Source organism: Cervus elaphus, chromosome 23 (assembly GCF_910594005.1).
Source record: "Cervus elaphus chromosome 23, mCerEla1.1, whole genome shotgun sequence".
Classification (NCBI taxonomy): domain Eukaryota; kingdom Metazoa; phylum Chordata; class Mammalia; order Artiodactyla; family Cervidae; genus Cervus; species Cervus elaphus.
In genome coordinates this window covers 25,670,055-25,683,798 of record NC_057837.1, presented here as the reverse complement: position 1 = coordinate 25,683,798, position 13,744 = coordinate 25,670,055, and the positions used below count along the sequence as shown (strand labels likewise).

Here is a 13,744-nt window from a genome sequence, read left to right as displayed (position 1 = left end):
ATGGATTGCTACTCAATTATAAAAACACATGGAATTTTCCCATTTGCAGCAACATGTATGGAGTTGGAGAGCATTATTCTTAGTGTAATAAGTCAGAGAAAGACAAACACTGTGGTGTCACTTAAAGGTAGAGTCTAAAAAATACAACAAACTAGTGAATAAAATAAAAAAGAAGCAGATTCACAGATAAAAAGAATAAATTAGCAGTTACCAGTGGGGGTCGGGGGGAAGGAGAAGGGGAATACAAGGGTGGGGCAAAAGGGTTGTTATGGAATTATATGAAATGTGGGTGAAACTCGCATGATTTGAAAATTGTAAAACACTATAGCATTGAAAAAGCCTTTCATTAAAAAAAGTGTAAGCTTTACATATATTAATTATGAAAAGATACCACATTATCAAGTTAAAATCAAGTTACAATTCATACATAGAGATACAAAATTTTTTTTGGAAAATTGAGATTAAGGGAACCTATTAATAGATCTTTTTTCTTGTGTTATTGAGATATAATTGACATACACTATTGTATTAGTTTCATCATTTAAAAAATTTGTAATTTTGAAAAAAATTATTCATATAGAATAAAATATCTTGTTTTCTATGACATGGTAAGCTTTCAGTTCACACACAAAATAGTGTAATGAATCACAAGATGCAATTTTTAAAAAGGTGAGTATACATACTCCTTTTTACCTCAAAGAAGGTTATTAGTCAAGAGATCATATATGCTAATTACAGTTTCCATGGGAATTTGAAGGCACAGATTTGGATTGAACATTATTTCTTGAAGGTATGTAATGTGCTCATTCATTTTGGACTGTAATTAATTCATAGCCGTTGAGTTCAAGATTGAAGAAAGTCTTCTAAAAGCAAGAAAAAATTTAATGTTTCTCCACACAAACTTATCTACATAGTAAGATGAGAATACAAGTTACTGAAAGTGATATAGCTGAATTTCTGCTTCCAGTCAAGAATGGAATTTACCCTCTCACCTTAAGCAACTAAAACACCAGGAAAATATTTGTAAAACAATGGTTTTTTAGACACTGAACAACAGGCAGCACAGAACGGTCATCCCTAAGTGAAGGGAAACAAGGCCTACAATTGTCCCAATATTCTTCCTGGAGAAAATCTCCAGACAAAAGTCAGGAAAGAGAAATTAAAACAAAATCCAGCAGTTTCACTGAGTTAAAGTGACAGGATTCAGAATTTGAGGAGGTCAGTGAGTGAAGTAAAGTCGCTCAGTCGTATCCGACTCTTTGCGACCCCATGCACTGTAGCCACCAGGTTCCTCCATCCATGGGATTCTCCAGGCAAGAATACTGGAGTGGGTTGCCATTTCCTTCTCCAGGGGATCTTCCCGACCCAGGGATCGAACCCAGGTCTCCCGCATTGCAGGCAGATGCTTTAACCTGAACCACCAGGGAAGCAAGCCATGTACCATTCATAGCACAGAGTACTATAGAGGAGAAAACTGCATAGACAGAAAATTGTGGAAGTATACAGGAGGATTTCCCTGAAGTCTTTAGTTGACAGTCCACATGTATGATGAAACTACCAAGGCCAGAGAAATAACCAACAGAAAGCAGCAGAGCCAGATAAAGTTTATGTTCCCACCAACCAGAGTGAATCTCATAAGATATAGGGGATTGAGTGGAGTGCTCAGAAATAAGACCAACTTAGAACTGGACTAAAAGCTGCTGGTCCCAGAAATACAATGTATATAACCAAGAGAAAAATCAGTCAATACAAACAAAGAAACGATATCAGTGAGAGAATTAGTAGACAAGAACATTAAAACCACTATTTAAAATATTTTCATGTGTTCCAAATGCAGATGAAAACATGAGCAAGACATAGAAGGATAAAAAAAAAATCTATGTTGAATACATAAATAATACTATGTCTAAATGAAAATAGTATACTGAATGGGGATAATAGCTAAGACACTGAAGAAAAAATATTTTTTGGATTTGAAGACATGCTAATAAAACAATACAAAGTGAAAATGAGAGGGAAAAAAACTGAAAAGGAAAATAGAGTCAATGAGTTGTTGACCACATCAAGCAACCTAACACAAGTGTAATTAGGATCCCAGAAGGAGAGTAGACTGATATAGAAGAAATATTTAAATAGTGGTCAAAATTTTTATAAAATTAATGAGATATTTAAATCTGCAAATCAAAGAATCATTATGAACCCCAAGAAGGAAAAGGAGGAGGAGTAATAAGAAGGAAACCATTCCAAGGGCAATTAACATAAAATTTCCTAAAACCAGTAATAAAGAGAAAAATACTAAAAACAGCCAAGGAAAAAAGAAACATTGCATACAGAGGAAGAAGGTAGGTCATCAAAAAGTTCATCAGAAAATACAAGAAGCCAGAAGTTTTAAAAGTCCATAATGCACAAGAAAGTGGTATGAGCTGGAAATTGGGATTTATACAATGACATAAAGATTACATAAAATGGTAAATATGGCTTCCCAGGTGGCTCGATGGTAAAAGAATCCACCTGCCAATGCAAGTGTCGCAGGAGACAAGAGTTTGATCCCTGGGTCAGGAAAATCCTCTGAAGAAGGAAATGGCAACCCACTCCAGTATTCTTGCCTGGAGAATCCCATGGACAGAGGAGCCTGGTGGGCTACAGCCCATAGGGTCACAGAGAGTCAGACACAACTGAGCATACACACATGCACACAGATGGGTAAATGTTAGTTTTTTTCTTTTTAAATTTCTTTACAATATACTTAGCTTTTTAAGGGGAAAATAAATACAATGAATTACAGGTTTATAACACTCATAGAACCTAGGATTAAGATGGGGGAGGGGTAGATGCAAGTATGCTTTTGTGAGGTTCTTATATCCTGTAGTATAATAATACTTGTAGTATAATAATACTTGAAGGTAGACTGTGATGAGGTAAACATATGTATTGTAAACCTTAGAACTTCTACAAAATAAAAACAAAAGATAAGACAGCACAAAATAAGGAAGAACCAGCAATGGGGTAGGTAGAAAACAATAGCAAGATGGAAATTTTAAATACCGACACATTTTTTAAACCACATTAAATGTCAATAGTCCAAACAAAATAAATGAAACTGTTAGAAAGGATAAAAATTCTATGTTCTCCACAAGAAAACCCCCTTAAAAAATAAAGACAAGAAAAAAATTAAAGAATAGACAAATACTGTATTATTATAAATTAAAGGAATACTGGATTGGTATATTAATATCAAACAGTAGATTTTAGACTACAGAATTTTAAGAGGGATAAAGAATATTACTTTACAATAATGAAGTGATCAGTTTTCCAAGAAGGTATGATAATTCTAAAGGCTGTGCACCTACTAATGGAGCTTCAAAATGCATGAAGCAAAAGCTGACAGAACTAAAAGAAGAAATAAATCCACAATTGTAATCAGAGATTTCAACATCTCTCTTTCAATGATTATTAGAACCCTTGAAAATAGTATCCAACGAGTTTGTCCTGTCAGTTATGGAACACTCCAGCCAACAGCGGCAGTGTAAATTCCCTTTTCCAATGTATATAGAACATTTACCAAGATAGACTATGCTTTGTGCCATAAAACAAGTGTCAGGAAACTTTAAAGGATTGAAATTTTACAAATTATATATTTTTAAGCATAATAGAAATTAATTAGAAATCAGAGTGCTATCTGGAAAATCCTCAAATATTTGGAGATCAAGCATAACACATTTAAACAAACTTCTAACACGAAGATGACATCAGAAGGGGATTTAAAAGGTTTTTGAACTGAATGAAAATGGAAGCATATCATATCAAAATTTGTGCTATGCAGCTATGAAGCAATGCCTAGGAGAAATTTTTGACTTCTATTAGATAAGTCAGGTCAGTCACTCAGTCGTGTCCAACTCTTTGCAACCCCACGGACTCCAGCACACCAGGCTTCCCTGTCCATCACCAACTCCCAGAGGTTGCTCAAACTCATGTCCATCGAGTCGGTGATGCCATCCAACCATCTCATCTTCTGTCATCCCCTTCTCTTCCCACCTTCAATCTTTCCCAGCATTAGAGTTTTTTCCAATGAGTCAGCTCTTTGCATCAGGTGACCAAAGTATTGGAGCTTCAGCATCAGTGCTTCCAATGAATATTCAGGACTGATTTCCTTTAGGATGGACTGATTGGATCTCCATGCAGTCCAAGGGACTCTCAAAAGTCTTCTTGAACACCACAGTTCAAAAGCATCAATTCTTTGGCTCCCAACTTTCTTTATAGTCCAACTCTCAACATCCATACATGACTACTGGAAAAACCATAGCTTTGACTAGATAGACCTTTGTCGGTGAAATAATGTCTCTGCTTTTTTTTTTTTTTAATTTTTTAAAACTGAAGTATAATTGCTTTACAGAATTTTACTATTTTCTGTCTAACTTCAACATGAATCAGCCATAGGTATACATATATCCCCTCCCTTTTGAACCTCCCTCCCATCTCCCTCCCATCCCAACCCTCTAGATTGATACACAGACCCTGTTTGAGTTTCCTGAGCCATACAGCAAATTCCCATTGGCTAGCTATTTTACATATGGTAATGTAAGTTTCCATGTTACACTTTCCAAACATCTCACCCTCTCCTCCCCTCTCCCCATGTCCGTAAGTCTATTTTCTATGTCTGTTTCTCCATTGCTGCCCTGTAAATAAATTCTTCAGTACCATTTTTCTGGATTCCGTATATATGTATTAGAGTACGATATTTATCTTTCTCTTTCTGACTTACTTCACTTTGTGTAATAGCTCTGGGTTCATTCACCTCATTAGAACTGACTCAAATGCATTCCTTTCTAATATGCTGTCTAGGTTGGTCATAGCTTTTCTTCTAAGGAGCAAGCGTCTTTTAATTTCATAGCTGCAGTCACCATCTGCAGTGATCTTGGAGCCCAAAAAAATAAAGTCTCTCACTGTTTCCATTGTTTCCCCATCTGCTTGCCATGAAGTGATGGGACCAGATGCCATGATTTTTTGAATGTTGAGTTTTAAGCCAGCTTTTTTACTCTCCTCTTTCACTTTCATCAAGAGGCTCTTCAGTTCTTCTTTGCTTTCTGCTGTACGAGTGGCGTCATCTGCATATCTGAGGTTATTGATATTTCTCCTGGCAATCTTGATTTCGGCTTGTGTTTCATCCAGCCCAGCATTGTGCATGATGCACTCTGCATGTAAGTTAAATAACCAGGGTGACGATAAGCAACCTTAACATACTGTTTTTCCCAATTTGGAACCAGTCTGTTGTTCCATGTCCAGTTGTAACTGTTGCTTCTTGACCTGCATACAGACTTCTCAGGAAGCAGGTATAAGTACAAATGTTTAAAGTCAAATAGCTAAAATTGCGCCTTAAGAAACTTAAAAAGAAGAAGAAAAACTCCAAATAATGAGATATAATAATGATCAGTGCAGAAATCATTGAAATGGCAAATGTGAACATTAGAGAAGACTTATAAGCCAAAGAAAAAGAACAAAGGAGAGAGAGAGAGGAGAGACAGACTACCAATATCAGATATGGGAGAGGTTACATCATTATAAATGCTACAGATGGTCAAAGAGTAGTAAGTAAATACTATGATCATCTTTATCCTGGCACTGTTTTATTAGAATAAAACTTTAATCTAGCTTACCTAAGCCTGATGTACAGGGCTCAGATAATTACGCTTAATGACTATCTCCAAGTGAATATAGATATATATTATAGAATATAGATATATGTAAATTAGAAATGTATATCCTTTTGAAAACTTTATATGATTCTTATTAAAGATAAATGCTACAGCTTTTTTTAAAATTTTAGGTATGTATCAATTTTTAAAGCAACTGTAAAAGATGACATGCAAAAATTTAAAACTGCAATGAAAACTATGGGACCAGCAAAACTTGAAGTACCTTCTCCAAAGGATTTCCTGAAGAAACATTCAAAGGAAAAAATTCTACCACCCAGTATGTTTTATCACTTTTTAATTTTAAGTGTTTATGGGTAATTTAACTAAAATTATTTTGTCTGTGAATATTAAATGTTCACAGTAATAACAACTTTAGCTCATATTAAACGGAATTTTAGAGGCTAGGATAAAGCAGAAATCAGGAATATAGTACATCCACCATAGTATTCCTAGCAGCATTATTTATAATTGCCAAGACATGGAAGCACCTAAGTGCCCATCAGCAGATTAACAGATAAAGAAGTTGTGGTATATGTATACAATGGAATACCACTCAACCATAAAAAAGAATGAACTATTGCCATTTGCAGCAACATGGATGGACTTGGAGGGTATTATACTAAAGGAAATAAGTCAGACAAAGATGTAAACTTTTTTATATCACTTATATGTGGAATGTAAAAGATAAAACAAACTGGTAAATATAACAAAAAAGAAGCAAACACAGAGTAAACTAGTGGTTACCAGTGGGGAGAGGGAAAAAGAGAGGCAATAAAGTAGGGGATGAAGAGGTTCAAATTATTGTGTATAAAATAAGATACAAGGATATATTGTATAACAGGTTATATAGTCAAATTTTATAGTAATTATAAATGGAGTATAACCTTTAAAAATTCTGAATCACTGTATGGTACACCTGTTACTTATATAATATTACAAATCCACTACAATGAAAAAATGTATTTTAAAAAATTCTCAAAAACCCTACTATGTAGTAGAAAAAGAGAGGAGAGAATGCTAAATTTCCTCCCCCAAAGACTTTCCTTTTGAAGGTGCAAGCATCTTGAACTACATCTTGGACTATATGATAAAGCCCCAACTCCAGCACCATCTTCAGATCTAGCCATATAACATCAATAACAAGCAACAATTATAAGAGTTCTAAACCCCAAATGGGCAAAATTGCTTGGACTCTAAACCGTATCTAGTCTTTTCTCCAGGAAATGAAAATACAACCATTGCTATCAGTTGTCAAAGCAATGACCAGTCTCATTTTAGCTTTGAGTATGGGCTTTAAATTTCTCAGATCTCAAAGACCATTAGGACAATGAAAGAATTGGATGTAATGGAAGAGGCTTCATGAATGAGAATCAGTTTCTTGGGCATGCTACCTGTGCAGCCACACTGGGCCCCGTGCTTCAAAGGATCCTACACTTGGTTTAATGCTCTGCTTTTATCATCTTGAAATTCCTAATAGCCTTTTATCAAGGAGTCCCACATTTTCATCTTGTGCTGGGCCTCACAAATGTTGTAGTCAGTTGTGGTCATAGAGAATATGGATATTGGGGGAAAAGCCATCAGAAAAGTGGAGAATAGATGAAAAAGGATTTGTGACAAGTATGCACAAAGCAGCTTCTTCCCAACTTGAGTATGTCTTCCCTGCTGGTTTTGGATAATAAACTCAAGAGGGCAATGAGTCTATATCTTTTAAACAGCCTCTTCCCATCTTCTTGGATCAAAGAACTAACACAGTATGCCAATGAAGGTATCACCTTTTGACAAAAGTGTAACTCCTTCTCCCTATGGTAATGGTTTGTGTCTCACAATCCTCTCATAACCCATATGCCATGATAAAGGATGAGGGCATTATTAGGAAAGATGAAAGAAGCAAGTGTGAAAATACAGTATTAATGTTTAAATTCAGTTCTTTGAAAGTCTCTTGTCTTTTCCTCAAGTGTTATTTTGCAACCCACAACCACTGGGGAATACTGGAAAATCTTAAAATAGAATTTAAATCCTTAAGTGCCTTAGGACCAGTGACATTACTTGAGTCCTTATGAATACTCGCCAAAGTTAAGCATGTTACATAGCACAACTACCAAACTGTAAATCCTAAGTTTCAAATAAGGAAAAAGAGATGAAGTCTGTCTCTCTTATAAACATTATAAGGTAAAACAAACACAAAAATTCATTGGCCTTAATAATAAAAAATTTGGGGTTTTGCAAGAGCTTTAAAGGTCCATCAAAATAAGAGAAAATAAAAGCCCATGCAGTGAAACAAAGTTGAAGGTAACATAGGCCAAACAGCTACCAGTCTCTTTGTGAATATGCTGCCATTTTGAACACAGGAACTTGCTAGACACACTGAAAAATACCTACCAGATATATGAACATTTCTCTGAATTCAAGTAGTGGAACATCTGCATGACTATGAGACCCTGTTGACATTGCCATTTTGTTACAGCCTAAAGTGAAAAGTCAAAGTCAAAGTCGCTCAGTTGTGTCTGACTCTGCCACCCCATGCTCTATACGGTCCCTGGAATTCTCCAGGCCAGAATACTGGACTGAGTAGCCTTTCCCTTCTCCAGGGGATCTTCCCACCCCAGGGATCGAATCTCCCACACTGAAGGCAGACTCTTTACCAGCTGAGCCACCAGGGGAGCCCAAGAATACTGGAGTGGGTAGCCTATCCCTTCTCCAGCAGCTCTTCCTGACCCAGGATTCAAGCTGGGGTCTCCTGCATTGTAGGCGGATTCTTTACCAGCTGAGCTACCAGGGAAGCCTAGAAAGAAACCAAATCATTTGGCTTTCACATTTGGCAGTCAATTGTGGTCATAGAGAATATGGATATCAGGGGGAATAATTTGTGACTAGACATCCTCACCCCTTTTTCTAAACCTTCCCCCGTTGTCCGCAAAGAGTCAGACACGCCTGAGCAACTAAGCAGCAGCCCCATTGCCATCCTCTACTCTTGGGTTGATAGATGAGATGATGCTTAGGTAGATATACCATAGAGTAAGATGGGGGTAGGCTTTAGGCTTTATCCAGCACATAACCACAAAGCAAGATTTATAATTTACTTAACTAGGAATGAGTTATCAGTCTTCCTAAACTGTTGCTTTATTTTCTGAGAATTCACTTTTGCCTCTTAAATGCATTTCTAAAGCTATAATTAAGGAAGTCATCTGCATGCACTTTCAACTCATAATTAAATTTGGCTTCTAAATATTTCCCATGTGAACATATAAAAGCCTCTGGTTTTGAATTGAAAGAGACATGTGTACCCCAATGTTCATCACAGCACTGTTTACAATAGCCAGGTCATGGAACCAACCTAGATGTCCATCGGCAGACAAATGGATAAGGAAGTTGTGGTACATATACACAAGGGAATATTACTCAGCTATTAAAAAGAATGCATTTGAATCAGTTCTAATGAGGTGGATGAAACTGGAGCCTATTGTACAGAGTGAAGTAAGTCAGCAAGAAAAACACCAATACAGTATATTAACACATATATATGGAATTTAGAAAGATGGTAACAATGACCCTATATGTGAGACAGCAAAAGAGACACAGACTTCTGGACTCTGTGGGAGAAAGCAAGGATGGGATGATTTGAGAGAATAGCATTGAAACATGTATATTATATGTGAAAAAGTTCGCCAGTCCAGGTTCGATGCATGAGACAGGGTGCTCAGGGCTGGTGCACTGGGATGACCCTGAGGGATGAGATGGGGAGAGAGGTGGGAGGGGGGTTCAGGATAGGAAACACATGTACACCCATGGCGGATTCATGTCAATGTATGGCAAAAACCACAACAGTATTGTAAAGTAGTTAGCCTCAAATTAGAACAAATAAATTAATTTTTTTTAAAGCCTCTGTTTTTTTAGGCAAACTGGTTATATCATCCTTACTTGGGTATGTTTAGTAGATGGGAAATATTTGGGTTGTAACAGGTTTATTCTCTGCTCCAGGCTTTGTAAGAACTCCACAATTCAATTTCTGACAATGTTCACAACATCTCAGTAGTATGTTAAATAGGAAGAAGATAACTATTTTTGTAGGTCAAGAACAGTAAACAGTTTTACATATTATTTAAGCAAATATATACATCATAGTCTACATATTACATTTTTTCATCCCCACTATCATGTAAACTCCATGAGAAAGGGGATTTTGTCTCTTTTGTTCACTTCTGTACCCACAGTTCCTAGAGCACTACCTGGGAACATAGTAAGTATTCAACAAAAACATATTGCATGAATTAATGACTAAGTGAATATTGAAAGCTTCCTTTATAATGTTTGCAGGGGGTATAGAATTATCGGGGTATATTGGTTTGCTAGCGCTGCTGCCATAAACAAGTATGTGCGTGCTAAATCACTTCAGTCATGTCTGACTCTTTGAGACCCTATGGATTGTAGCCCGCCAGGCTCCTCTGTGCATGGGACTCTCCAGGCAAGAATACTGGAGTGGGTTGCCATTTCCTTCTGCAGGGGATCTTCTCAACCCAGATCGAACCTGTGTCTCTTACTGTCTCCTGCATTAGCAGGTGGATTCTTTACCACTAGTGCCATCTGGAAAGCCCCATAGAGGAGCTTCAATAGAAATTAATTTTGTCACAATTCTGAGAGCTAGCATCCCAGATCAGGGTGTTTCCTGGAATTATGTGAGAGTCCAATGGTTAGGACTCTGTGATTCCATTGCAGGGGTTATGGGTTCAATCCCTGGTCAGAGAAACAAATCCCACATGCCTCAAGGTGCAGCCAAAAACAAACAAACAAAAACACCATCAGGATATTTCCAGGGTTCATTTCTTCTGAGACCTCTTTTCTTGGCTTATAGATAGCTGTCTTCTCCCTGTGTCTTCACATGGTCTTCCTTTTGTATTTGTGTCCAAATTTCCTCCTTTTATAAGATCATTCGTATTGGATTAGGGCTCACTGTAATGACTTCATTTTAACAAGTCCCTCTTTAAAACTATGTCCAACTACAGTACCATTCTGAGGTACTGGGGTTTAGGGCTTCAATATAGGAATATGGGGGTCAGAACATAATTCAGCCCATAACAAGAGATCAATCCATTTCACAGACCTTCAATAATAAAATATTGGGTTTTTTCTGATCATAAAAGTTATATAAAATGATTTAAAAGTTCAAACAGTACAGAAATGAATAAAGACAAAGTAGTAAATGTGTATGGGGTTAAGATTTGAGTAAGGTTTTGTCAAGATAGTTGTTGCCTTTGGTTCTGGGAAATAAAATATAGTTATTTTACATTTTAGCTTTTTGACAAACCATTTCTTTATGGCTGTATCAGAACAGGTGAGTCAGAATGGTCAAGTCAAAGAGACTGTAGAAACATTTTCATCTTCTGCTAATTAAGAGAATGTGGAATAGAGAAATAAGGTAAACTCTGGATAGTAGTTGTTTAAGGAGGTGAGATGTAATCAGTGAGGAGTGAATAGGAAACCTCAACAGTATTGGTAATCTTTATTTCTTAAGCTGCATGTTGGATGCACAGCTATTAAATGTTTTTTATGCCTTGTAATAATAATCAATGATAATCATTATAATGATAATCTGCAAAAAATTTCACTGATTCTTGGACTTTCAATACCTCAAGTTTGATTTCTTACTTGGTGATTTTATAGTAACTTTCCTTTGAAAACAATTATTCATAATATTGAAAGTACTCAGAAAAACATTTTAATGTTTCTTTGAACTTTTTTCCAATGGGCAAACTGAATATTTGTTGTTGAAATCTTTATAAGAAAATATTTTTATAATAGCTAGTAAAAATGTATTAGCTCACATATGATTTAGGGAGTTTATTTTCTTCCCTTAGATTTTTTTTTTAAATTTTTATTTATTTATTTTTTTGTCATACATTGGTATGAATCAGCCATAGATTTACACGTATTCCCCATCCCGATCCCCCCTCCCACCTCCCTCTCCACCCGATTCCTCTGGGTCTTCCCAGGGCACCAGGCCCAAGCATTTGTCTCATGCATATTGTTCTTCAACATATTGATTATTTCACATTTAATTTTTTGCATTTATTATTACTGATTTTTACCTTAAATATTTGAATATATTTTTAATACAACTCTAATATACTAATGGCAAAACATCTGGATGTTATAAATAATACTGAGTGGACATGTTTATGGTTTAACATTAACAATGGAAATGTTATGTTTAACAGAAAAAAAGTTTGAATGGAATGAGCGCAGAAAGCCACCTGTGCCATTGAGGACTGACCATCCAGTCATGGGAATACAGAGTGAAAAAAATTTTATAAATACAAATGCAGCTGATGTCATCATGGGAGTGGCTAAAAAGCCTAAACCGATTTATGTTGACAAGAGAACTGGAGACAAGCATGACCTTGAAACTTCAGGACTGGTTCCGAAGTACATCAATAAAAAGGTAGCCTTTGACATATTAACAACATCTTATATGTATAAAATAGGTAACTAATGAGGACCTCCTGTATAGCACAGAGAACTTGATGCTCTATGGTGACCTAATGGGAAGGAAATCCCCAAAAGAGGGGATGTATGTAAGCATATAGCTGATTCACTTTGCTGTCCGGCAGAAACTAACACAACGTTGCAAAGCAACTATGCTCCAGTAAAAATTTGTTTTAAAATTAAGTAGTATTGTGGCTATTAGCACAATATTATAAAGCAATTACCTTCTAATAAAAAATTATAAAAATAATAGAGAAAGAAAACGGAATTTTTTCTAAATTCAAGGTGAAGGTTTGGCATAGATTGACCTATCACTAGCTAGTTAGCTCTTAATAGTTAGCTTTTAGCAAGCTGACAGCTAATGTGCACGAAAAACAACGAACAAACTCACTAAACTTGGTCATTTATAAGGTAATTATCATTTGTTTATATCTTTACTTGTCATTTGTCCCTATCAGTTAAGATGGCAATTTCATGTATATACTTTACTGACTTTGTCTACAGAGACCCAGACTCAGTGTTTCACATAGTGCTGCCTATAATTTAAAGTATTAGCAGTACTTCAAGTGATAATGCTTCTTCACATTAAAAACCTCTTCAAAGTTATGGTTCAGTAATTTCTCCTTTTTTTCCTGTTACTGCTATAGTTTGTCTTAGCTTCCAAAAGAGAAGATCTTTCATAGGATGACCAGCTGTCCAATTGCCTGGGACTAAAGGTTTCCCCAACATGCAGGGCTTTCAGTGCTAAAACCAGAATGGGGAAAATTTTTAAATAATAAAGTGTTATATAATTGAGTACTGCAATTTTTAAAAAGACCTGATATTCAAATTATTCATAAAGATTCTATTATTACTAATGGTGCTTTCTGACAAACTAATGGCTACCAGTGGGGAGTGGAAAAGTAGAGGGGACTAAGAGGTTCAAATTAGTATGGATAAAATAAATAAGCTACTTACTAGGATGTATTAAACAAGTAAGCTACAAGGGAAATATAGCCAACATTTTTAAACAGCTTTAAATTGTGTGTATAATCTATAAAAATTTTGAACCACTATGTTGTACACCTAAAACTGATATACTATTGTAAATCACCTTTACTTCAATTAAAAAAAAACAGTGCTCTCACTGAACAAATTATCTAGATTGTCAGTTCTCATTCCCCTGAAGTCTGCATTTGGTCCAAATCTAGTGTGGTGAAAGTACAGACAATTTGGAATGAACAACGACATGTAGTTTAGTAAAGGAAAACTGTACTTGTTTTCCTTAATTTCAATTATTAATGTATTTAAGAATTATAACAAGCATTCTCTAAAGATACTCATTTTTGTTGAGGTGGAATTGTCGCTAGAAGCACAGTCATTATTGTAAATCTGGAAGGAATAACCTTTCAGAAGATTCTAGGGTTTAGTTATTAGTTTACATTATCTTGGGCTTCTCTGGTGGCTCAGCTGGTAAAGAATCTGCCTACAATGCGGGAGACCTGGATTCTATCCCTGGCTTAGGAAGGTCCCCTGGAGGAGAGCATGGCAACTCACTCCAGTGTTCTTGCCTGAGAAAAGAGTCAGAGTCA

The 13,744-nt window shown here is 36.0% G+C and overlaps 1 protein-coding gene and 1 long non-coding RNA gene across 4 annotated transcripts in view; one reads left to right on the top strand and one right to left on the bottom strand.

Annotated features, from left to right (window-relative positions):
• Positions 1–13,744, bottom strand: part of LOC122681344 — a 110,094-nt gene that overhangs the window by 943 nt on the left and 95,407 nt on the right. The gene's annotated exons all lie outside the window — the stretch shown is intronic.
• Positions 1–13,744, top strand: part of ENKUR (enkurin, TRPC channel interacting protein) — a 30,113-nt gene that overhangs the window by 3,449 nt on the left and 12,920 nt on the right. For 2 of the 3 annotated variants that reach the window (XM_043883337.1, XM_043883335.1), the window contains exons 2-3: positions 5,825–5,970; positions 11,906–12,129. In XM_043883337.1, coding sequence (XP_043739272.1) covers positions 5,862–5,970; positions 11,906–12,129 — 333 coding nt within the window. In that variant the 5' untranslated portion in view covers positions 5,825–5,861. Of the gene's footprint in view, positions 1–5,806; positions 5,971–11,905; positions 12,130–13,744 lie in introns of all 3 variants that reach the window. The other variant, XM_043883336.1, reaches the window with a different exon arrangement.